General features: G+C 53.2%; 1 protein-coding gene across 1 annotated transcript in view; it reads left to right on the top strand.

Moving 5' to 3' along the window:
- The window catches only part of Tenm2 (teneurin transmembrane protein 2), a 705,632-nt gene that overhangs the window by 572,928 nt on the left and 107,952 nt on the right, over positions 1-24,752 (top strand). Inside the window, 1 exon segment of the mRNA XM_090321035.1 lies at positions 1,833-2,071. Coding sequence (XP_090177161.1) covers positions 1,833-2,071 — 239 coding nt within the window.

Here is a 24,752-nt window from a genome sequence, read left to right as displayed (position 1 = left end):
AGAAAGCAGCGCTTGGTGTTCAAGGATTGTGTGTTTGTTTGTTCGATGCTTTGGTAGTGTGTGAGGTTAATAACGGAGCTGCCTTGGGACTGGTTGAATGAGAAGGGGGAGGAGAAGACTGGGGAGGAGAGAGAAGAGCAGAAATCCCTGTCAGGGCCTTGGGTCATCGGACCCCGACTTCTTGAGCTCCCAACTGAGACTGCTGAAAGCTCCGCTGTACACCCCAAGAGAAAACTAAAAATTCACAGGGTTTTAGCTTGTCAGGCAGCTCGTGCCCGTGCAGTTGTTAGCCTTCCTGTTCAGTCAGGAAAGGCATGTGCCCTTGGTTTTTAAGCCAGTTTGGAACACAAGCCTAGCTTTATCCCAGCTCTGCCTCGAATCCCTGTCTCGGTGGCACAGCTCGTGGCACAATGGCTCTGATTGTGTGGCTCCATCTTCACTTGAGAAGGAGCAGTGTCGTTTACCCAGAGATGGAAGCTGTGATCACTGTAGCATTTTTCATCCTCCTCTGCCTTTTGTATTGTGTGTTTCCATGTTGGTTGGTTGGTTTGGGGAGACAGGGTCTCTGTCTGCAGGCCAGGTCAGGCCGGCCTCAAACTTGAGATATCTCCTGCCTCGGCCTTTGGAGAGCTGACACTTGGCCCCAGAATTGCAGGCTGCGTGCTCACAGAGCGTCTGTCCTCTGTGGACCATTCCTGTCTGGTGCCGAGCCCTCTGCTGTAGCCTGCCGGGCTCTGGCATGAGGCTTTAAGCCCTTGATACTGATACGGATGGGAAAGAAGAGAAACATGCGTGCTGCTCTTTTTTTTTAATTTTTTAAGGCGTCAAGGACTGGTTTTCTCTGTCTCTTGAAGTATTAGCAAACTCCGAGGACAGAGCTTAGGGCTCCTCATTTGCCTTCGCTTTCAGAGGCACTGGCCAATTCTGAGAGCAATTGAGCTGTGCTTGGAAAATGTCAAGTGCCTCTGGAAACCACACCGTTTTGCTGATGCCTGGAGTCCCGAGCTGAGGACTGTTTTTTTCTTTTTCTTTTTCTTTTTTTGCCCTTCCCATGACCGACCGCTGGGCAGAGGTTTGGCTGGGATATCTGAATGATTCCCGGGAGCTGGCTCCCCCGGGGGGTAAGGCATGTCATTATCCCTGGGTTCAGGAGTGGGGGTTCTCACAGCCTCCCCCCAAAACCTGCCTGGTCCTCTCTGGGGCCCTGGGACCCACGGGACTGGATGGTTATCTTGCAGGTCTTGTTCGTTTGATTCTGTTTTACGTCTTCCCTCAGGGTTGGCCTGAACTCCACAGGTGAATCAAAGCGTGCGCTTTTTTTTTTCTTCGTCTTCGTCAAAAAGGAAACTTTCCCACATAACTGGGAAATTAGAAAGCACACCCAGCGAAGGAATAGAACAATCTAATGTCAGCGTTCGTGAGCCTCTGTCTGCGTCGGCCTCTTCTGTGCGGGTGGGGAGAGCTGGAGGGGCCCTGGCTGGCTCCTAAGCTCATGGCCTCCAGGCCTGCGACCCTCCCGTACGTGCTCTGTCAATCACACCCGCTGATTGGGAGGATCAAATGAGAAAAGAGTTTCTCGGAGGGTGGAGGGTGGAGGGGGAAAATAGACGGACTTGATGTTAGGGTCCTCAAAGCCGTCTCCCGGGGACGGAGACGCGGGCGCTCTGCTGGACGCCGGGAAGGTCACTCTGTGCAGTTGGGGAGCGGCTGTGACACTGCGTTCCCAGGGTGGTCAGCTCCCCGTGGGTGAGTGGAGCTGGGTGTGCCCCCCCCCCGCCGTCTGGGCCCTGGGCGTCCAGGCATGGCTGACTCCGTCTCTCCCTCCCCGGCAGGCACTTCCTCTTCAAGACCTCTTCAGGAAGCACCCCTCTGTTCAGCAGCTCCTCCCCGGGGTACCCCCTCACCTCAGGGACGGTCTACACCCCGCCGCCCCGGCTGCTACCCCGAAACACCTTCTCCAGGAAGGCCTTCAAGCTGAAGAAGCCCTCCAAGTACTGCAGCTGGAAATGCGCTGCCCTGTCGGCCATCGCGGCCGCGCTGCTCCTGGCCATCCTGCTGGCGTATTTCATAGGTAAGCGGCGGCGAGCGCTTGTGCAGCCCGCTGGGGACAGCGGGCCCCAGGCCCTGGCTTCCTCCACCCCCCCTCCTCCTCTTCCCCCTCCCCATCCTCCTCCCCCTCCCCATCCTCCTCCCCCTCCTCCTTCTCCTCCTCCTCCTCTTCCTCCTCCTCCTCCTCCTCCTCCTCTTCCGGCTTCCGAAAAGCGTAATCATGAGTGATGGATGGGAGTGATTTTTCCCCCCTGCTGGAATCCATTTAAATCTGATGAGTTTCTCCTTGATGACTCCAAATGACACTTAGGGGCTGGGGAAGGAAGCCTTGTCAGAGAGGAGAGGAGAGCTGCCACTGAGGCACACAAGCCCTCACCTTCTCTTCTGGGCTTCTCTGACCTTGAACTTCCACCCCCGCTCTGTGCTCTGAAATCTAGGCACTGCTGGTTCACGCGGGCTACAGAGGGCGTAGGGGCCCGTGGTGGGGTACGCCCAAGAACCCGCCTGGGCCAGGCCCTGGAACACACCAGTTGATTGCCAGAGAGGTGACCAAAATAGGCTGGAGGGGACCAGACGCTCCACGGTGCGCGAGGCGTGGCGGGGGGGGGGGGGGGAAGACCTGGGTGTCAGGCGGCCGTGTGGACAGAACCCCACCCCTTGGCCTCGGCTCTCGTCTCCCAACTGTCAGAACCTTCTGGTGTCTCCTGGCGACTCGGGGCATGTCTCAGGGAGTAGACCGCCGTGGTTGAGGGGCTTTCCCGCCACGAGGGTGGAGTGGCCATGAGAGGCGAGGGGTGACATGCCACAGGCCTGTAAGCATCCACACTGCACACGAAGCCTGGTTCGTGGCTCCTGACCTGATGGGAAGCCCAGTGAACCGCTCTGTCCACAGTGCTGGTCAGGGCCGATCTCCTAGCCTGGGGCAGAGACCGAGATGATGTTAGAGCTGATTTCTCCACGGGGAAGTCCTGGCTTGGTTTCGGGACGGCCACGACAGGCAGGCCCAGCTCCACTGGAGCCCACCAAGAACATACCAGCAACAAGAGGCTGACGTCAGAATGCGTCCCACCAGGGGAGACGCTGGCCCACCATGTCTCAGGCCACCTGACCCGAGCTTGTCTGGTGGCACAGGGGTGTCGTGGCATCTCCCCTAGAAACCACGGCCTGCCCAAGGCGCGCCAAGCCAAACCAAAAGTCAGTCTAGGTTTCCATTCCCTTCTGCATGTAGCAAAGCTGATTTTCCTAGAGGATAACAAGCCTTTGTATCGCTTCCCCGGGGCTTTGCTCAGGGCTGTCCTAAGGCAGTGTGGACCCGCAGGTGCTGGTGTACTCCAGGGAAAAGTGTAAGAGCCTCTGAGCTCTACCAGGAGGCGAAGGCCAGCTGGTGAGGAAGCCCTCATGTCAGCTTGTGTAAGGCCTCTCATGCCACTTCTGGATGACAGATCCAGTGCTGGGATGGGGGAGGGGGGGTCGGGCAGTGGCGAGCGGAGGACAGGAGACAGGATATCGTGATTCCCCTCAATTGCATGACTAGAATCTTCTGTGGTGGTAGAGCGAGCTTGGTGTTTTCTCGGGTCACTTGTTCCAGGGCCTGGTGGAAACAAATGGAGCTAGGCCTTTGAGGTCTGTGCATGATTTGACTCTCAGTCAGAAACTTCAGGAAGGGACTGCATGCTCGCTTCTCAGAACAGCGTTCTGCCCAGCCACGGGGCTCCACAGACGGCAGACATGGGGGGAAGCCCGGGCACTGCCAATCTCCGTCCCCAACTCCTCTGGCAAGGAGAAAGATGGCCACCACCCAGTTTATAGAGCTCGGTGGTTACGTTGCAACACTGTCCTGTAAGGGCGGGTGCACAGATGGGGAAAGGTGCAAGGGAGAGTTTTGATTGCGAGTGTGACCTACAATGATGGATTCAGAACTATTTATCCTCAGGCCGGAGGGGCTGCTGGAAGCCAGACCTAACTATCTCCGGATGCTTTATTAGTTTATGACCCATCGTTTCTCCAAGCCTGCGCTGTGACATTGATGACTCGGAGTGTAACCCTGAGAGCCAGTTTACCCAGCAGTGATGACACAGAAGGAGGGTAGGTTGTTGACCCGGGGAGAGGCTCAGAAGCCCTGCCAGGGCCGGGACTCGAGGCTATGGTCCCGCCTGTGGTTCCATTCTCCCTGGGTTCAAAGTTGTTGGCTTCCCTGTCTATCCTCCCTAGCGCCCCTTGGGAGCGAGCTGGTTATTTACACGCAGAATCTCTGAAGTACTGCGAGCAGTAATTAATGTGTATAAATCACTTTGAAGATGAAAAGCAGTATATTATTAATTACGAAGCTGCAGGGGCATAAACAGTGTGTTGCAAAACGGAGAGGAAGAAAAGTCTCGCTGGAAACAGCCAGTAATTGTACCGAAAATCCAGTTCAAGCAAGTATAAAATCTGAGGACCTCCCCCCAAACTGGCCCGCACCCCATGTTAACAGACCTGGGCTCACCCTGGCTCGCCCGGGCTGTCTGGTTCCAGGGAACGTGACGGGTCCTGCGACGGGAGTATCAGCCGCTAGAGCTGTATAGACGGGCGTCGGGTGGGGGCCTGCCAGGTGCTGTGACAAATAGGTCAAATTATCTCCCTTGCATGTTGAAACCCATAAGGAGAAAGCTGTCCAGAAGTGAGCAGTTTGGAAAAGTTCAGCCCTGGGCCAACGTCTCCCAGCCGTCCTGGCATCGGGGTGGAGGTGGAAACAGAACTCCCGCCCTCGTGCCAATGGGAGCACACAGCCTCTCCCACTTGGGGAGAGATTCCCCAGAGCTGAGCTCACGGCGGGGTGAGAGGACTTGCAGGAGTGCCGGTCCTCAGATCATCCCCGGGCCAACTTTCTCACCCTGGAAAGCCACATGAACCACAGGAAGCCAGCTTTCCCAGGCCCCAACAACCGCTAGCGAGAACAAGGGCTAATGAGCCCGTGGACAGACAGGCGGAAGGAAATCCCAGTGCTCTCAGAGCCAGCCACATCACAAATCCCCTTGAAACCCCGAGTTCCTGAATTGCCCACCCCTGTTGAGCTTTCTTACCCATTTTATATCAGAAGGACTTGGTTTCCATCTTCACAGGAGATACGAAAGTTCTCTCACCTTACGTGGACGTATTTCCATTCCAAGAACCTCTAACGTCATTATTCCACGTGACCCAGTCCCCCAGACCCGCTCAGAAAAAAAGACAGCTGGTCTCTCTGAGCATGATTTGCTGCGCCTCGGTGCTGAGGCCAGCGTGATACCAGCACACCGGTCTCACTGCAGCGTCTGCACGAGGTCTCTGCCCCCTGCCAAGCTTGATAGCCCAGTCAGAGGCATCTGGCTTATTTCCTTCATCGAGGCTCTAAATATTGGCTGAAGCCTCGATGGTCCCTTATGGAGCTCCAACTCTCCTACCCTGGTCGGGTAACCCTAACCCTAACCCTCACCCTGCAAGGGGTGGTGGCTGGTTCCTGGCCTTCCTGCAGGGCTAGGTCTCCAGAAGAAGCCTGGGTTCTCCCGCTCCCTAGAAAAGGGTGTGAGCACCAGAGCCAGGCCCCAGGCACCTGGCTTCCTAGCGTACTTTTTGCGTAGTGTTGTACTAACTTGACTGGTCTTGAACTATGATTCTCCTGTCCTCACTTGCCCGGTGGCTGGGGTGACAGCCACACCTTTCTTCCCAGTCCTCATCCTCTTCTGACATAGAGGCCAGAGACAGCATCTGTTCCTTAGTCTTGTACCAGGCCTCCGCTCTCTCCTTTCCCCGGCAGACACAGCCACAAGACTCTTTACCGTCGATTAACCAGCTAACAGCCAGAAGTAGAGCTATGGCTCACAGGGTAGAGTGCCAGTCCTGAGAGAAAACGCTGAGTGAGGGCACAAGGCCTTGAGTTCAGTACCAGCACAAAATACAAATATATCCAGAACACGTTAAACCTGGATTTTTGACCCATCCGTGTGTGTCAACTCCTGTTGGATTCTGTCATCCTTCACACGATCTCGTCACCCCTTCCAAGGACAGGCGTGCCGTCGGGGGCCCGAGAGCTCAGCTGTCGGTGGACATGGCCATTTCTCGAGATTCTGTTGTGTGGTAGGTGGTGACGTCCGACTTTCCAGCCCAGACGTAATGGTGAATTCATCCGCCCTGGCCTCTTGCTCCCCATAGGCTGTGCAGACTTCTGGGCTATGACACCCATGACGCTCGCCCCCTTGCCCTGCTGTCTTCGTGAAGCGCGGGCCCCATCCCAAGCTCCTCTCCCGTCCCTGGCACCCGCTTCGTTTCTTGTCCAGGTGTCCCCGCAGCTCATAAGGTGGCTCATAAGGTGGTTTGGATTCCCAGGAGTTGATGTGGTGCTTGCTCTCCCTTCCCCCAAAGGCACAGAAGCCCATCAGGGAGGTGGCCTGCTTCCCGTGTGGGACTTTCTTTATTCCTGTTGAAATCCGCACCACCCTGCCAGAGATGAGGACTGGCGGAGCCGAGCCGGTGAGCCACGGTTTTCTAAGACACGAGTAGACGCGCTGCCTCTTCTCGCCGGCTGCTTGGTCATTTCTCATAGCCCGTGAATGATGTTATCAGATGGGGCTTGGCACACAAACCTAACTCCTATCCACTACACCCAGGCCCACAGAAAGGACCCGATGGCCTGGCACCACTCTGCCATCCTGAGTCATGAACAATGGCTAATCTACCACCATCCCTGCTTCCTTCCCCCCTCCCTCCCTCCCTCCTTTCTCCCTCCCTCCCTTCTTTTCATTCTCCCTCCCTCTCTCCCTCCCTTCCTCCCTCCCTCCTTTCTCTCCTCCCTCCCTCCTTCCCTCCCTTTCTTCCTTCTTTCCTTCCTTCCTTCCTTCCTTCCATCAAACACTCCACTCAGTGGGGACCAGAAAGGGCAAAGAGAAAAATTAGAGTGTTTATGACCCCCTAGATGAGTTTTTAGCTCTTCAGATCTCTACCAAGCCAAAATACACCACACACACACACACACACACACACACACACACACACACACACACACACACACACAAGTCACCTTGCCTTTTTTTTTTTCCACGACAGTAATTCCTGACTGATATGAAACAGTCTGTTTGAAGTCAGCGCCCGCACTCTGTCTCCTGCCGCTCCGACTATGATCTGTGAAGCTCGGGGGGGGGGGGCCCTCCGCCTGTCACGGTGTTAAGAGTGTGGTAATTTGGGGTGCTTTCAGTTTCTTTTGAAAACAATGAGATATTATTTTCTATGGAAACTAAAAGCCTGCCGTGTGTTTCAAGTTGCTCCACTTGAAAATTGATATGTTGAGACTCCTGCAGGTGTCTTGCACGCCCTGGGTGGCTGGTGTGCGTGTGCGTGCGTGCGTGTGTGAGCGGGGCAGGCTTGGGGAACACATAAAAACAGCTGAGGAGCAGAGCCGCACACCTGTCTCACAGGCTTTGTGCGGTGCATCCAGGCGTCTCTCCCGAGAGCGGGCGGCCTCTCTTCCCAGGGCCCGTCTGAATGCCCCTCCTCAAGGCAGTCCAAGCTGGCCAGCACATAGCACGTCCACCCGCTCCGACCCCCGAGAGCAGGGAAGAGCTGCCCACCATCAGGCCAGGGACCCAGCTGCCTTCTCCGCGGGCTGGGCAGATGTTTGATCTAATAGATATGCTAATGTGCGCATAACCTGCTAAAAAAGTCCTGTCGGGGCATCTTTGGCGGTGGGACGGCGGTTTCCTAGCCGTCCACCTGATTTCATTGGGTCTGTCAATTTATAGAACGCAAATGAAGTCATCCCTCAGACAAGCCTTCACCCCCTGGCGGGGGCCACCCTGGTACCTCGTGTCTGACACTGAACAAAGATGAGCTCCTCGTCCTTCTTCTCCCCTCCTGGGGACATGTCGGGGAGGGGAAGGAGGAAGCTCGCGCGCCTGGCTTCCCCACTACCTGAGCAACCCTCCCTGCCATCGTTTGTGCGTCTCTAGGGAGTTCAGGCACCGGGCATGGTTTTTTGTGTCTGGCATAGGGCTGGCTCTCTGGTGCTACGTGGTAGAGACTCCTCCTCTTCACTTAGGAGGCAAGCAAACCATCGGGACAGAACAGCGCAGTGTCAAGGGGCCCCGTTCCAGTCCTGGGTTCTAGGCGTGTGACTGTGGATTTGTTACTCTAATCTCTAGGCACCTTAGTTTCTCATTCCAGAGAGAGAGAGACCTACTTTGTAAACCAAGGTGCTGGTTGAGATGTCATCCTATGCGACCCACTTTGTGGCACTCGTTGTGTTTGGACACACACGCCCCCGCCCCTCCCGGTCCCATACTGCTGGGACAACCAGTGAAGAACTAAGCTGTAGTCAGAGCTGCCTGGTAAGACAAAACCCAGCAATCAGACAACCACAGCTTCACAGCTCTAAGACAACAGCGGGTACAAACTCCGTGCCGACCTCACACCGGTGGGAGGAGGAGGAGAAGAGGTTTGGGTTTAGAGTCCGTGGAATTCCCTGAGCCCTGGCACCACGGCCGGCATGGCTGAGGGAACTCAACCGAAATCACTGTACTCATTCTCAGCCTTCCAGGCCCGGTCCAATAGGAAGGAAAAAAAAAAAAACCACGATTCAAGGATCACCTTGTCCTGAGAATGGCAACTGGCACCGTCACCATTGTCCCATGTCACCAAGCTGACATGACATAGGCAATCAACAAATGCTTGCTGGATTTCTGAGTGCCGAGGAAGGCTGGCACTGGCTTGATGGTTCGTGAAAGCTTTCTACTAAGCGCCTCCACTGCCCAGTCGGCGACCACTTGTTTCCCGCATCCCATGGAAGTTTCTGGTTCCCCAGTGCTGGCAAAGCCACAGCTCCCAACTGCACATCCAAGTTAGAAAGCATGTGGGCAAGGAGAGCTGGGGAGTGTTTGTCTCTGGCACACAGCCACCGTTTGGCAGCTCACCTTGCAAAAGTTCAAGGTGAGGAAGCAAATGAAGACACCTGTCGAGAGTGCTCAGCAGAGAGGGGGTGACTAGGAGATGAATGCAATCCAGGTGAGATGAGAATTGATGGTGCCGTGAGCGGGATCTGTGAACGCCGCCATCCGGAATCGTCTGGGCTCAGAAAGGCCCTGCTGAGCTGGGTGGCTGCATAGGGTGGATATTTGATCCAAAGCCTGTGTGTTCTCTCCAAGTGGATGGGACTTCATGTCCTCCAGTGAAACTTCTTCTGCGTAAAACTCATATCTAAAAAAAACAACCCACAACTCTTTCAAAAGGTTATCTTTAGAGCTCACGCCTGTCGTCCTAGCTACTCAGGAGGCTGAGGTCTAAGGATCAAGGTTCAAAGCCCGCCTGGGCACAAAAGAACCCGAGACTCTTATCCCCCAATTAACCTCTAGAAAATGGGAAGTGGGGCTTGGTGGAAGGGCAGGGTGGTAGCCTTAAGCTAAAGAGCTCGGAGACAAGGCCCAGGCTGAGTTTAAGCCCTATGACTGCCCCCCCCAAAAAAGGTTCTCTTTAGGTAACTGTGCAAAGTGGCTGCCATTCAACCAAGCAGTTTGTGAATACAATGCATCTGATCCAGGTTGCCCCTCCCACCCCCACTCACCCCTCTAACCCCTACTCACCTCTCCCCTCCCTTTGCTTAACTGTAGGATAAACATTGAATTCTTGTCGGGCATTCTCCCCCTCTTGTCTTCTTCATTCACCCTCTCCTTTCCCCCTAGTTGACACCCAGGGTGTTCAACCTTTATTATCAAACAAGTCAGCCATTAAACGGGCATCTCCTGGTAAAAATCCTGTACCTTTGAACAAATTGACCACTTACACGAGGATCGCACGTGTCACCTTTCACACATTTTACCTTTTTTTGTTGTTAGATGCTTCACGATGCAACATCTCTCAGCCTTTTTCCCCCTCTCCTGCAAACTGAAGCTGGGGGTGGAAAGGGAAGTTTTGCCTCTGTCTTGGTACTTGCCTCGTCATGGCTTTCTGTGCAGCTCTGAGGGAAGGCCCCAGCCTGGGGATTGGTTTTCAGTGGAGGTGGGTCATTTGAGGAAGATTTGTACAAACATGTTAGGCTCTTCCCCCAGGGACAGATCCTGAGAAAAGAAGGGCATATTGCTTCTTTTGCCTGTACAGTCATGAGACAGCCATCTCTGTTTACCTACTTATATTACACCATAAGAGCTTTCAAGGCACCTTAATGAAGTTTAGATTAGACTCGCTTACATTCCACAGAGAGGAGAAAGCCGTGGCATGTCAGATACACTCTGTTCTTTAGGCAGTGATAAACATGGTTACATCTTTCGGGGAAAGTTGTATCTGCTTTTGAATTAGATGCATTTTCAAAATTGGTTTGAAGGCACTTTATGCCCTCCATTTTACCAACATATAACTTCTGGGACACTGGATAAATTTTAGACTGCGTGCGTTTAAATTTTTTTAATGACAAAATACATAGACTTCCTGAATCTCAAGAGAACTGTGGGCTTTGCTGTAAAGAAAATTCTTGCAACTTTGCATATTCATTTCATATACAATTAATTTTAGGTTACTTAAAATTTGTAGGTATAGATCTGTGTACATGGTTTTCCTATTTTTCCTTTGGGCATGAAGTTTTATTTTGCTCCATGATTGGCTGGTTGCATGATATGCTGGAACCTGCTGACCAGTGATTGGCTGGTTGTAGGGTGTGCTGGAACCTGCTGACCAGTGATTGGCTGGTTGTAGGGTGTGCTGGAACCTGCTGACCAGTGATTGGCTGGTTGTAGGGTGTGCTGGAACCTGCTGACCAGTGATTGGCTGGTTGTAGGGTATGCTGGAACCTGCTGACCAGTGATTGGCTGGTTGTAGGGTATGCTGGAACCTGCTGACCAGTGATTGGCTGGTTGTAGGGTATGCTGGAACCTGCTGACCAGTGATTGGCTGGTTGTAGGGTATGCTGGAACCTGCTGACCAGTGATTGGCTGGTTATAGGGTGTGCTGGAACCTGCTGACCAGTGAGTGATTGGCTGGTTGTAGGGTATGCTGGAACCTGCTGACCAGTGATTGGCTGGTTGTAGGGTATGCTGGAACCTGCTGACCAGTGATTGGCTGGGTGTAGGTGTGCTGGAACCTGCCGACCAACTTCAAAACCTAGGACACTTTTACTTGACCTTTTCTTTTCTTTTCCTTTTTCTGAACTGGAGTTAGAAAAGCAACCCCATGAAACAATACATTTAAGATGAAGGTCCGAAGAGCCTGCAGTGAGTCACGTTTCGCCTAAGTGACTGGAGCCGCCCTAGGAATTAGGCACTCACCAGTGATAAAAGGCATCGAAGCACTACATAAATCAGGACCATGGAGAAACTCAAGTTCCTTTGAAGAGCTTTTATTTACTCATTCCTGTGAATCACTGGTGATTCTCAGAAATGGGGGGGGGAGAGCACATCTGCCTTTGCCCAGTTTAGCAAGCAAATATTTTTATCTCCAAAATTTACCAATTGTAAAATTGTAACCCTTCAAAAGGAGAAGGAGGGAAGGAAGGAGGGAAGGAGGGAAGAAAGGAAGACAGGAAGGAAGGAAGGAAGGAAGGAAGGAAGGAAGGAAGGAAGGAAGGAAGGAAGGAAGGAAAGAAGGAAGGAAGGAAAGAAGGAAGGAAGGAAGGAAGGAAGGAAGGAAGGAAGGAAGGAAGGAAGGTAGGTGAGTGCTAAAATGATCATATAATCAGCTTATACTTGTTGGGACCACAGCAAGAGTTAAGAGCCCAAGAAAGATGAATTAATGTTTTAAAAGATGGGATGAGATGAACGGAAAAGAAGATACAAAGCATGCCATAATTGGAAACATATACTAGTGACACAAACTGAGAAACATATAGGTCATTATGGCCCCGCTGGAAGAAGGAAGGATTAGAAGGGGTTTACCTCAAGCCCTTTGTAACCCTCTGCACCATGTCTCCACCTGGGGGGTCCAAGCAAAGAAATGAAATCAGAGGCGATGTCTGAGAATGGCTGGAAGAGGTCGTCTCCACCACCTCATCTGACATCGTTAACTTCTGATGCCCTCATGAACTACTTAAACAGCAGTGGACGACAGCTCAACATTTATCCAAATCAACCAGAAAGCTACCACGATGAAGGAAATTGAGTTTAGAGAACAGCAGGCTCTTGCCTAATAGATGAGAGTGATCCATCTATATCGCAAACGAATTATGAAGGGGGAGGGGCTCGACAAAGAACGCATCCGACAGAATCGCTTTGCTCCAAGGGTGGTTTGTCTTGCGTTGTGTCTAACTGATATCTCTATATCCTACTGAAGAGGGGGTGTGGCAGCCGATTCCCAGGCAGGCATCAAAGTTGGGGTTCTGAATCACTGTCACCTCCAAATGGGGTGGCCTGGAATCAGAGACCCGGGGTATTTGCTGTACAATGGAGGGAAGGCTCTCTCCAAAATCTTCCTTGAAATCTTGCTCAGAAAGCCACTCGAGGCAGAACATCCACCCTGCCCCCCTTTTCCTGAATCCATATTTGCTTTATTGTCATTATGGAGATGCACAGCGGGATCACGATGGTGTGAGCCGGATCACAAGGACAATCCCTTCCCTCGCTCTCTCTCCCAGTCCCTCTCTCACGCCCGCGTTCTCTCGTGGCCTCCAGGTCTCTCTCAGGGGCCTACCTGAGCCTGCCCTTCGGTTGGCATCAAATTCAGTAGCAGGGTGAACTCTAGCGTGTATGAAAGTCTGTTCACCAAAAATGGTCTGGACGGGGAATGGAGATGTTAAGGCTGACGGGAACGCACTCTGGGACCGTGACAGGAGAGCGGACCGGTGTCAGAATTATGTGGGACACGTGCAAATAGTTCTCTCCCTCTCTCTCTCTCTGTCTCTGTCTCTCTCTGTCTCTCTGTCTCTCTCCTCTCTCTCTCTCTCTCTCTCTCTGTCTCTGTCTCTCTCTGTCTCTCTGTCTCTCTCCTCTCTCTCTCTCTGTCTCTCTCTCTCTCTGTCTCTGTCTCTCTCCTCTCTCTCTCCTCTCTCTCTCTCTCTCTCTCTCTCTCTGTCTCTCGGTCTCTCCCTCTCTCTCTGTCTGTCTCTCTCTCTCTCTGACTCCCTCAGTCTCTCCCTCTGTCTCTCTCTCTCTCTGTCTCTCTCTCTCTGTGTCTCTCTCTGTGTCTCTCTCTCTCTCTCCCTCTCTCTCTCTCTCTCTCTGTCTCTCGGTCTCTCCCTCTCTCTCTGTCTGTCTCTGTCTCTCTTGGTCTCTCCCTCTCCCCCCTCCCTCTCTCCCCTACTCCCACAGACCCTGTCTAGAATATTCTGGTCAGAAGCATCCTGTTGAACTCTAGGGCTTCGTCCTCCTGCTGACGTTCTGGCCGCGGGGACCCGCCCTTCCCTCTGTCCTCCCTCCCCGCCAAACCCATGCACTTTTTAATGAGATACTCCTGGGTGAGGAGCTGTGGTTTGGCATTCGGGATGCCACCTTCCTGCCTGGCCTGCCCTTCTCAGTATGCCTGGCCCACTTCCCCTGGGTGCAATAATGCACGTTCTCTGCAGTGGCAGGATAGTTAATTCCGTCTCCGGCTTTAAAAACCCTTACTCCTCCGATGACCCACTGGTCCCCCTGCCTTCACCTGGGGCCCTCACCCCAGCCAGGGCCTCGCCTCAGGTCCCACCACCCTGGCCCCGTCTAGGGTGCACTGTCTGGAGTTCTTTTGTAAGGACTTGAATGCTGCTGGTGTGGTGGTTTATTCTTCCCTTCAAAACTGACAGGAATTAAGCCTGTGAAAAGGTCACCTGAAGGTACAGAGAGAGCCCATTGTAATGAAATCCTGATGGCTTGTTTTAATGTCAAGTGTGGAACCAATAGGAAAAAAAAATCTGTGACTAGATTTATCTTGAAGGGAGAAAAAGAATTGTCTGTTCTGTGTGTACGTCTGAAGGATTTATTAAACAAGCTCTGCACCCCACCCAGGGAGAGGGCTGTCAGACATGAAAAGAAAACAATAATACAGAGATCAAGCCTGAACTCTTCCTTGTAACTGCTTGTCGGAGGAACCTGGCTAATTCTGCCCACGCCCTGTGTGATTCTGCTTCATCTCACATCACTGGTGCCCGGCCCCTGCCCCCAAATTTTACCTTGCCTGTGGTTCCCAGGAGACACAAGGACACCACAAAACCAAATGCCGGCTAATTGAGAAAAACACCCCAAGTGGATTGAATTGGCTCTTGCCTTCTTGTCACGCCCTTCAAGAATCACTTACCAGGGTGGCTGCACAACAGGCATCTTATGAGGAGAAGTGGCGTGCGATCTCTGCTGCTGGTGGGAAAGCAGAGAGGCACCCTTGCCAGGAAAAGTAACCAGGTGTGAACTGCAGAGAGAAAGAAACAATTCTTCATCACGTACGGATAACACTGTCAAACTCAGCTCATGTATGGGGCCTCATGGGATGCAGACCCTAAGAGTAGTGTGTGTGTGTGTGTGTGTGTGTGTGTGTGTGTGTGTGTGTGTGTGTGTGTGTGTGTGTAAATAAGTAAATCAATACCACAGGGAAAAGACAAAGTATCTTTGAGTATCTGGAAGACATAAACTCTGTGCGTAATGTATATCTATATAAAAGACAGAGACAGACAGACAGGACAGATCAACAATTAGATAGATGATTGCATGCAAAAATAAATCATTGACAGATACATGGAATATATAGCTCTATAGGTGAATGGACAGGAGATAGGTAGATAGATCGGGTGATAGATAACACATAGGAGGGATGTCAGGACAGATGGCTAGACAAATCTATAGAGAGGCACATAGTCAACATGGTGGACAGACAGATGTGAAAGTAGACGAGACCAGGTAAATTCCTAGACAGAGTGAGGGTTCTGTCAGCTTCTCTGGGGCCCGAGCCTCTTGCGAATTAGCTCAGGCTTCCTGCAGAAAGCCCTCGGCCTGGGAGAAGCCGGCTCTTATTTTTGCCACTGGAGGGTTTGGCTGCAGTCTTGGCTCGTGTGCTCACAGCCCTGTCTCTGGCATCCTGAGACATTCTCCATTAATCTTCAAGAGCCGAAGCAAGCAGCAGCGTGGCATCAGAGGGGAATCCAGTGGGCCTGGATTTGGATTCGACGTCGTGGGGAGTCTGCCCTTCACCTCCCTGAACCCGCGACCCCTGAGGGCCTTGACCCTGACGGCTGCCTTCCTCAGTTGCCCGCCGGCATGCCCCACGGGCATAAAGCCCCCGGCCGGCCGGCCCCCCGTAGAGGAGAGTTCTGATAGAGGGATTTAATGCTTTTGAATGCGTGTCAAGAATAACACTTTCATGCCTGCACCCCAGCCTCGGAATCCTCAAATAAATAATAGAAAATGGTGATTTAAAATATAATTCCACCTCCTAACTGGGCCCCGCCGCCTGGATGAGTAATAAGCTTCAATAAATGTGTGGCAGGCACAAGGCTCTTCAGGATGAAGAGTAGTGAGGGCTCTGAAATAGAAATAGGTTTTTCATTACGTGGAGGATTAGCCGGACCTGACTGGGCGGCCGTTCCCAGGGCCCCAGCTGCAGAGTCCGCCTGCGGTCGAATTAACAGGTAATAGCAGGCGGCCCCGCGATCGCGATTTGTTTTAGGGAGCGGAGAAAGGTCGCTTTCTCCTGCTTAAGGCCGGATTGCTGCTGTTCATCCTTGCTTGCCCTTAAACTCCTGCTCTTCGGTGCTAATGAGCTGCCATTATACGGTGCCTTTTACCTGGGCGCCCGGTGAAGCCCCAGGGCCAGCCAGCCGAGCTGACTCCCCACACCCACCAAGGCAAGGTTCCTGCCCCGGGGACAGGGCCTGAAGAAATGGCGTCTCCGAGGCTGAGGAGTAGGAAAGCGTCTTTGCCTTGGGTGGGTGGGGGGAAGGCAGTTCAAATCCCCTTCTTGATCCAAACGGTAACTCAGCGCATCTAGGCCCTCGAAGGGTCATCTGGTCATTCGAGCTCACCAGGGAGGACGGCTGGCACACCGGGGGCTTCCAGGGGCTTCCAGAAGCATCCGGGAAAACCCAGGTGATGGACGGTGCCTGATCACAGGGAATTAATTCTCCACAAGGGTGATGAGCTCCTCTTCCCGGCTGTCCTGTGTCAAGCTTAAAGGAGACACGGATGGTTTTGTGGGGGTTTTTTGCTTTGTTTTGTTTTTACTAGTCTTGCTCTTCATTAAGGGGTAGGAGGACGGAGTGGTGGGTAGAGATGGAGCTGGAGGCAGGCCCAGGCCCGCTGGCCAGCAGCTCACCTGCAGGGAGTGAGAGGTGGGGTGGACGGCGTCGAGAAGCCCTCCCCCACCCCACACACACACAGGAGCCTGGAAGGGGAGGGTCAGGGCTGGCCCGGGATGGCCCCGGCACCCAGCCAGGAGGTGAACCTTGATGGATTTGCACCAGGGAGCTGCTGCATGTTCCTGAGCAGGACTGCAAGGCAGTGGAATTAGGACAGGATGGTGTGTCAGTCACCTGGTAATGCTAATCGATGAGGGGTGCTGGCTAGCTTGAGGGACTGAGTGACGGCCAGGTCCCCCGCGATCCCCACGGGGACCCACGAGAAAGGGAAGAGACAAAAGGAGGTGGGTTCCGCTGACTGAGGAGCTGAAGGGACTAAAACGCCATTTCCAATCAATCCTTGAGGTTTCCAGCCTGGTTGAATGGAAAAACCAAAAAGGATGTAGAACTCCACACCCTAGCTTTCCACCACCCCTCACTTTTTTTCTGAAAGCACGGGAGGAAGGGAGGTGGATAATTCTAGCAGGGCCACCTAGACCCCATTCTTTTTTTTTTTAACTTTTTATGTCCTCAGTAAGTTTCTGCACACTTTCTTCATTGCGAGAGGGCCCTTTCACCCACTAAAACCATCTGAGATATTCAGTGTGGATTTCCTGTGAATGTCTATAGAGAGAAGACAGAGCCAGATCGGGTCCAAGCTGAAAGGGTAACACGACTCCTCCACAGAGCCCAGCCCGCATGCGGGGCAAACCCAAACAGAGATGCCAGGCTGCGGGCTGAGCGCCCATGCGCCCATGGATAAAGGGCAGATGCCCTTCTGCGAGGACTCGGCCCTCCTGGAAGGCCCTGCCATTGCCTGGGCGGCATTGGGGGCCATGAAGCTTACAAATGGGACTCTGGAGGGAGGCAGGTTGGAGATGATGATGAATCTGCTGCGTATGTACGGCGCGGGCGGGTCGAGGCTTGAATGCGTCTGACCCGGTGATCTACAAATGAGGAGCTGGAGAGGCTGCACAGACCGGGGAGCGAGATGGATGACGCTGGTTATGGGTCTATGGAGGGGGCAAAGAGGGGGATGAACTCGTGCCTCCCTGCCTTGGTTCTCTGGGCCTTACTGTTTCACTGGAGTGCCCGGAATGCCTTGCACTCCCTCTCCCCGAGGTCGCTGCAGGCTGAGCCCCTGGGCTGTCTGGACTCACAGTCAGGTGATCTGGCTGTAGTTGATAATGATGTCTGCTCTGCTCTCCGCCTTGGCCCCTCTTTGGCCCTGGCTGGGCCGTGGGGCTTCCCTGTGTCATGGTGGCAGGTCATGACATCACCTCTAGGAGACCCGAAACCAGGCACCATTTTCAGTCAGCCACTGCCCAGATGCTCTCTGGACACGGCCCTGCTAAACCCGCCCTGCAGGGCCTTCTCACGAGAGCAGACCCTGAGGGCCCACGCCGCTTACCACAGCCTCCTGGGACATCCTCAGCTCGGGCGTGAGTGTGGGGATGGCCACAGGCCTGTCACCCCAGCCACGCAGGAGGCCCAGGGATGAGCATCACGACTCCAAGCCAGCTGGGCAGAGCCATCTGTGAGACGCTTACCCTCCAATTACCCTCTCCCTCCCTCCTTCTCTTCCTTCCCCCCCTTCTGTCTCTCTCTCTGTGGCTCAAGTGGTAGACAGAGCCTGAGCCTTGAGTTCAAACCCAGAACCCGCACCAAAGAGAAAAAGAAAAACCAAGTAGAGATGTGTGCTCCGTGGCGTCTAAACGCAGTCAGCTTCTCCACAGGTTGACGGCCAGCCAGCCGACCACGGCATGCACAGCCACTCACGTCTCTGGGCTGACAGCGCTCGGGGCCTCTTTAGAGCAGACAGGGAACGGAGAGGCGGCGTGAGAGCTGGAACTTGTGCTGGAGAAGTTTCCAGTGGGATTTGGGAAGACAGGCATAGGCCCTTCTGCAGGGAGACTGTTGTCTCCTCCTCCTCCTCCTCCTCCTCCTCCTCCTCCTCCTCCTCCTCCTCCTCCTCTTCTCCTCCTCCTCCTCCTCCTCCTCTTCTTCCTCCTCCTCCTCCTCCTCCTCATTCTTAAAGCCACCATGCCCTGTCTCAAGTGTGTCTGAGAACAGTGTTCTGTGAGGTCGGTACCCAGGGCTGCCACAAAGGTCCCGGCATCTGTGGGCTTAGGCCCCAGTGGTATCCGACAATCCCAGTTGGCATTTGCCAGGCCTCCGTACCCGCCTCGGGCTAGGGGACCCTGTCTTTACCAGTTCATCTTGTTCTTTCTGACTTCTTGCTCTTCCAGGCCTCTTAGCTCCCTCCCCACCCACACCACCACCAAATGGGAGAAGGCGCCCTGTCTTGGCGTGGACTCCCCTTTCTCTCCTGCACCCACCAGAGCTCTGATTGTGGGGAAACTGCCCTGGAAATCCCACTTACTGTGGAAACACCAGAACCACTGGTTTCTCGCTCTCTTCCCCTCTCCTCTCCTCTCCTCTCCTCCTCCCAGCGCTCAGTCTGATTTCTTTCTCTCTTAGAATTTACCCAGCTCACATAATTTGCCTTTTCATTTTTGTGAATGGAGCTAATTTGTGAATAGAAATTACTTCCAAATGTTTCAAAAATATTTTCCAAGCGTTTGCTTTAGCACGGTCTTATGAGCTTTTTTTAAAAAAAAATAATCTTGTCTTTTTTCATGAGGAAATAAGTATTTCTTGAGGAAATAGAACTCGGGAGGAGTAGACTGCCTGTTTTTCCTGGATCCCTTTAAGGATGGAAATGTTCTGACCTTGTTTTTCTGGGCAGTTGTGACTGCAGACCTGTTAGTGGAGTGGCCCCTGGCTTGAGGCCAGTTTTAGTCAGACTCTCGCTTGCCTGGCCAAGAATAGGATAGGAGAAAGTAGAGCCCCGGTGGTGAGTTCTGAGGGCAGACAAGTTGGGTGTCTGAAGATCTAGAAAGATCTGTACCCAGAAGTTGGCAGCCGATCTGGTCAGAGGGAAAGAATGTCGGGTGCCTTGGTGGTAAAGGGCCCTGGGTAATGGTGGTGACAGAGGCTCTGCTCACCCAAGGCTAAGCGAGGGGGACACACCCTGATGCCCTGGGGCGGAGTGGCTGAGGGGGAGTACCCATGGCAGTCAGAATTGGATTGATTTCAAAGCAGTGAAAAGCCACTGAGAACTCTGAGTGGAAAGCAGAACTCTGGAAACTGTGGGCGCTAGGAAAAGAAGAGTGGGGATTTGAGGAAGCTGGGAAGGAGGGAGGGAGGGAGGGATGGGGGGAGGGAGGGAAAGAGAGGAGGTAGTGAACGAGGGGCAGAAATTAGCAAAGCAGGGAGAGAGGGAGGGGGGAGATGGGAAGGGAAGAGGAGAGGAGAGGAGAGAGGCAGAGGGGAGGGGGGAGACTTGGCTGAACTCACACCCATGTTTGTCTCTGTCTGGGTCTGTGGGCCAGGATAGGAGACAGAGATGGAGGACAGAGGACAGGGGATGGGGACAGGAGACAGGAGATGGGTAGAGTCTGCTCTGCCCGGCAGGCTGGAGGCAGTCAGGGATGGAGTTGTTGTGTCACTACTCAGGGTGTCATGTCCTGAGCGTCCTGACCGAGTCCCCACACCTGAACCCGTGCTCGCTGCCTGGCTATGCCAGTCAGGCCCTCGGCTCCGCTGCTCCACACTTCTCTAAGCAACACTGGCCTCTCTCCAGGTGTGAATGAGAGAGGGCTGGGGAGTGGAGGTGGTGCTTCACCTCTGCATTACCAGCTGTGGGGAAGGAGTCTATGTGAGGACCACTCAGACCGGGAGAAGAGAGAGACAGGGGTGGCCGGGCAGGGCAGAGAAAGGAAGGGAAGGAGAGGGCAAAAGGAAGGAAGGGAAGGGGAGGGGAGGGCAGGGAAGGAGAGGAAAGGGCAGGGAGGGGCAGGAAAGGCTTTCTGTGGAAGCCGACTTTGCCAGGCCAGGGCACAGGCTTCAGTTGGGAGACCCCAGCAGGGAAAGGATCTGGAGCGGGTTGTAGTCACTGCTCCTCTCCTCCCCTCCCCTCCAGCTCATCTCATGTCCCCTCCAGCCGCATGACTACAACCGCGGTGTCCGGTCTCTGGGGGCCCTGGTGCCCTCGAAGCTGGCTTTGCTGCCCTGACACCGGCAGCCCACAGTGCCCGGTGGTCTTCCGTGGAGGGTGGGCAGAGGGCATTGGCCACCTTATGGCAGGATGGTGGGATGGAGGTGGGACTTCCGGCCCACTGCCCTATCGGGCAGGCTGGCCCTGGGGAATCTCGTGCTAAGGTGCTGTTCATCTTAGGGTGCTTTCCAGCACCCTGGCTCTTCCCTTCCTGGCTCTCAGGGCATTGCCTCCTTCTGATGTTAGCAGACAGGTGCCAGACCCCCCCCCATCAGTAACGGACATGTCCAGTGAAGAAAAGTTTCTATAACATTTATAGGCTGAGCATTGTCTCCTATTTTTGTTCTTTCCCTCTATTAAAAAAAAATTAAGAACATAAAGAGAAAAGTCAAAAGCTAGCCAGGCTTGGTTTCGTGGAACTAAAGTGGCACCTGCTGGTGGCCTGGCCTTACTGTGAAGCTGAGATTGGTGCATGACCTTGAGAAGGCTTTCTGGTGGGTTTCCAAACCCTGCTTCCGTGTATAGATTTTTCTTTAAAAAAAAATCCTCCTTTTAGGCACCAGGTCACAGCCTAAGCTTTTTCTGCTTATAATTAAAAACATCTCCTGGGTGCATGACCAGCACTGTGTGCTTAGAGCAGAATATTATTTAAAGGCAAGTGTCTACACACCAAAATAGAGTGGTTCACTGACATCCGTCTTAGCCTCTGGTTTCTGGAAACATCTGCCCCTGCTCCCCAGGGTTCCTGGGCTGTACGACAAAGCCTACGGCATCCTCTACTCAATTCATTTTAGTCTCTGTCCTAGTTTATATCTGGAAACTAAATTCTACCTGAGTCTGTACAACTCCATCCTTAAAAGAATCTCATCGCTTACCCCAGTGGGGCGGGAGTGTGGGGGCCGTGAAGGGGTCCCCATGTGGCTAAAGCAGGCTTGGGAGGCAAGCGTGCAGGCTGCAAAACACAGCAGACAGCCAAGGCCTTCCCCGGGCTTGAACTCTCTCTTAAAGGCAGATTGCAGGAAGGGATGGAAAGAAAACCTAGGCAGTTAGGAACAGGCATGGCTTACCCGGTTAAACCACAGGAAAGGTAGGCGAGCTGCCCGCTTGCTCTGTCGTCCTGTTCAGCTTCTCCCCTGCTCTTCAGCCTGATCTTACATGGCACCAAGGGAAGGCGGCTGGTTGCACTGGAGTCCACTGTCTGGTTTCACCCTGCTCTCTCCAGATTCCAGTCTCCCCCCCCCCGCCCCGTACCCTCCCTCCGAGCACTTGTCTCTGAGTCTCTGGTGGAAACTGATGGATTATGGTCATCTGTAGTCCAATATTCCCGCATTCCTTTGATCCTTGAAGGCTGGAAAAGAAGCCTTAAAATATCTTCTTAAATACCTTTGCCAATGAGCGTGAGGCACCATGAAGAGAAGTCACAGCTGGTGACATCCCCCCCTCCCAGGAGACCCCAGAAGGCCAGCAGCCCCCACCCCTCTCCTTTAAAATACCAAGCCCGGTGGGTGTGGCCCCATTTGAGACATGTGGCTGGGTGGAGGGGGGGCAGATTTGGGGAAGTAGAGCAATCCCTTGCTGAGATGCTCTCACTGGACCCCAGCGTTCCCTGGCTTGCTTTAATTTTCAGTCTGGAGGACGGGAGAAGGGGCGGGGGGGGGGGAGACTTGCTCCATGACAGCTTTCCGCACCTTTCCCGGCTCCTGAGCGCCTGTGGCCCGGTGCAGAGGGTGATTGGTGGGGGGAGGCAGGGCCCCCTACCCACATGGAGTGCCTGGGCACAGCTCCTGCAGCTCTGCACCCCACATGGCGGGTCACAGCCTTACTCAATCCCTTCACCTCCGGGCCCTCTTGTCTCTCATCATTGGCGGGCCTTTGCATGGCCACCCCTGGGTGCGGATAGATTGAGCGGGACTGGAATCAGGGTCCATGGCCCTCCACCTGTGGCCAGATGGCTTTGGTACAGAAGGCTCTTTGGAGGCGCTGTCCTGACAAGGAAAGCTTCTGTAATCTTGCCTTTGTTTAGAAATATGAACTTGCAAACCCTGCTGCAGAGTGTCAGCCGCCACGCTGATCCAAGGCCTTGGGCAAATTCATTTGAATTGCTTTGAAATTGGATATTCAAAATTCAATAAAAAATAAGCCAGCCTGATGGTACAGCTGTGGTATTCCACCTCACCAGCTGGGTAAGCCAGGGCGGCTTCCAGACCCAGGACTGGAAGGCCCGAGCGAGAGGGGAGGATGAACGCAGAAGCTGCCAGAAAACTCTGGCAACCCAGCCTGCCGACGGCTCCCTGCCAGCCCCACGGAGCAGGGCAGGCTTGGCACCAAGAGGCTCCTGCCGGGGCAGAGACACGGGGTCTGCCTCAGCTGTGGCCAGGGTCCAAGGGAAATAAGTGCCTCTAGGAGAAATGGATGGGGTGTTGGCGAAGCAATCAAATCATAACACTCCAGTTGTTTGGAGAAGGGCTGGACTCACCACAGACCACAGCCACCAGAAACATGGGCGGAGAGAGTGAAATTGTATGCAGATATAGGCAAACATCATAATTGGTCTCTGGGCAAATTGTGTAACCTTTGCCGGTTATAGGGAAGAGGGCTTCTCGGGGTGGGGGCTTCATCACAGGCCACTTGGGGTCCAGAGGGAAGGACATCCTTGCTCATGCCTAAGACTAAAGTAGTTTGAGATTTCTCCTTCAAGATGAAGCACAGAAACCATGAAATGCCTGCAAGAGGTGTTCAAAAACGGAAGGAGATAGGTTTGTGTGTCTGTCTACGCACACATACATGTGTACATGTATGCACATGCATTTGTATAGATAGGTATACAGCAGGAAAGAAACACAAGAGGGAGTAAGGGAGAGGGAGGGAGGGAGGGAGAGAAGGAAGGAAGGAAGGAAGGAAGGAAGGAAGGAAGGAAGGAAGGAAGGAAGGAAGGAAAGAAGGATAAATGATAGCCTAAACGATAGCTAGATGGATGATGGGTTGACAGATGGCAGATGAGTGGATAGATGATAGATAACGGAGATAGATGCTAGGAAGGTCAAGAATAGACAAGTAAAGATGAATAAATAGATGAATGGATAAAATAGGAAGAGTGTATGTTACTAGAAAGATGAGTAGATAGATGAGAAAGACGGATTGATAATATGTAGGTAGTTAATGGATTGATAGATGATAGAAGGATGGGTAGGTAGATGACAGAAAATGAAAAGGGAGAAAGAAAGAGGTAATGGATGTGTGAGATAGACGGACAGATGGTAGATAGGCAGACAGATAATGGATTGATAGACAGGTGATATAGATGATAGATAATGGGTAGATAATTGACAGATGATAGGACACATGGACAGACGACAGAAAGATGATGGATGAATAGATAAGAAAGACAGATATATAGATGGATGCATGGCAGACGCCGGTAGACCTAAGACATGGACGGCGCACGAAAGGACTGTCCTGATCACACACACACACACACACACACACACACACACACACACACACACACACACCCTGCTCAGTCACAGCCACGCATGAGCACAGACTCTTCCCTCGGTTGGAATGTGTGTACGTGTCAACTGCTTAGGGTCGGGTTCCGGGAGGAATACAACGGTTAACCTTGTGAGCAGGGCCCCGTATCAGCCACCGCTGAACCTAAAGAGGGATAATTGGGGCTGTGGTGTGCAGGGATTGCTGTGAGGGCCGGCGCCACTGGCCTGCTTTCTCTCGCCCGCCAGCCACTCAAGGGCCAGCCATGAAATTTAATTTGGAGTTTTACAGACACGTTCTGAATCCGAAATCTCAATAATAAGTTTCCCTTTGCTCAGCCTTTTAACTGTGAAATTCAGTTGGGGAGTTTCGAAGCAGCAGGTAATGTCAGAGCACTCCAGAGGGATTTTGCCAGAATTCTACTAAAGTGCTTGCAAGTGTCATTTCCATATTTAACTAATTTCAGTTTTTAATTAGCTCCATGTGAAAAATGAGAGTTCACGCTGAGCTCCTCTGTCAGCACAGACGCCTGTTTCCTTTCTAGGATCTCAGGACAATTACGAAAAAAATAGATGCTACAGTCAGGGTGATCAAGCGTGGCACTCTCAAGCCACCACAGAGCAGGGGCCTGCCCGCCACGCCAGGGAAAAGAGCAGCGTGGAAAAGGGCTGGCGACGCAGACTTGTGCATCTCAGGACCTGGGTGGTTTCCTGGCTGCCCCAACTGTGACCTCCTGTCCCTGAATTCCCCAAGACAACCCAAGAATCGGGGTGTGCAGAAACAGCAGACACTGTAGCCACGGGGTTACTATGGGAACGCAGGCTTCGGGGTACCAAATCCAGGCTGAGTCCTGGCTTCCTGCATCTGCAGGCCAAGGCCCAGCAGGCTCCGAAGGCCCCGGCATGCAAAAGTAACTTCTTCCCGTGTTGAGTGTCT

Source organism: Megascapheus bottae, chromosome 29 (assembly GCF_031878675.1).
Source record: "Megascapheus bottae isolate mThoBot1 chromosome 29, mThoBot2.hap1, whole genome shotgun sequence".
NCBI classification, from domain to species: Eukaryota; Metazoa; Chordata; class Mammalia; order Rodentia; family Geomyidae; genus Megascapheus; species Megascapheus bottae.
Note: the sequence above shows the minus strand (reverse complement) of the source record. Positions and strands in the feature narration are given on the sequence as shown.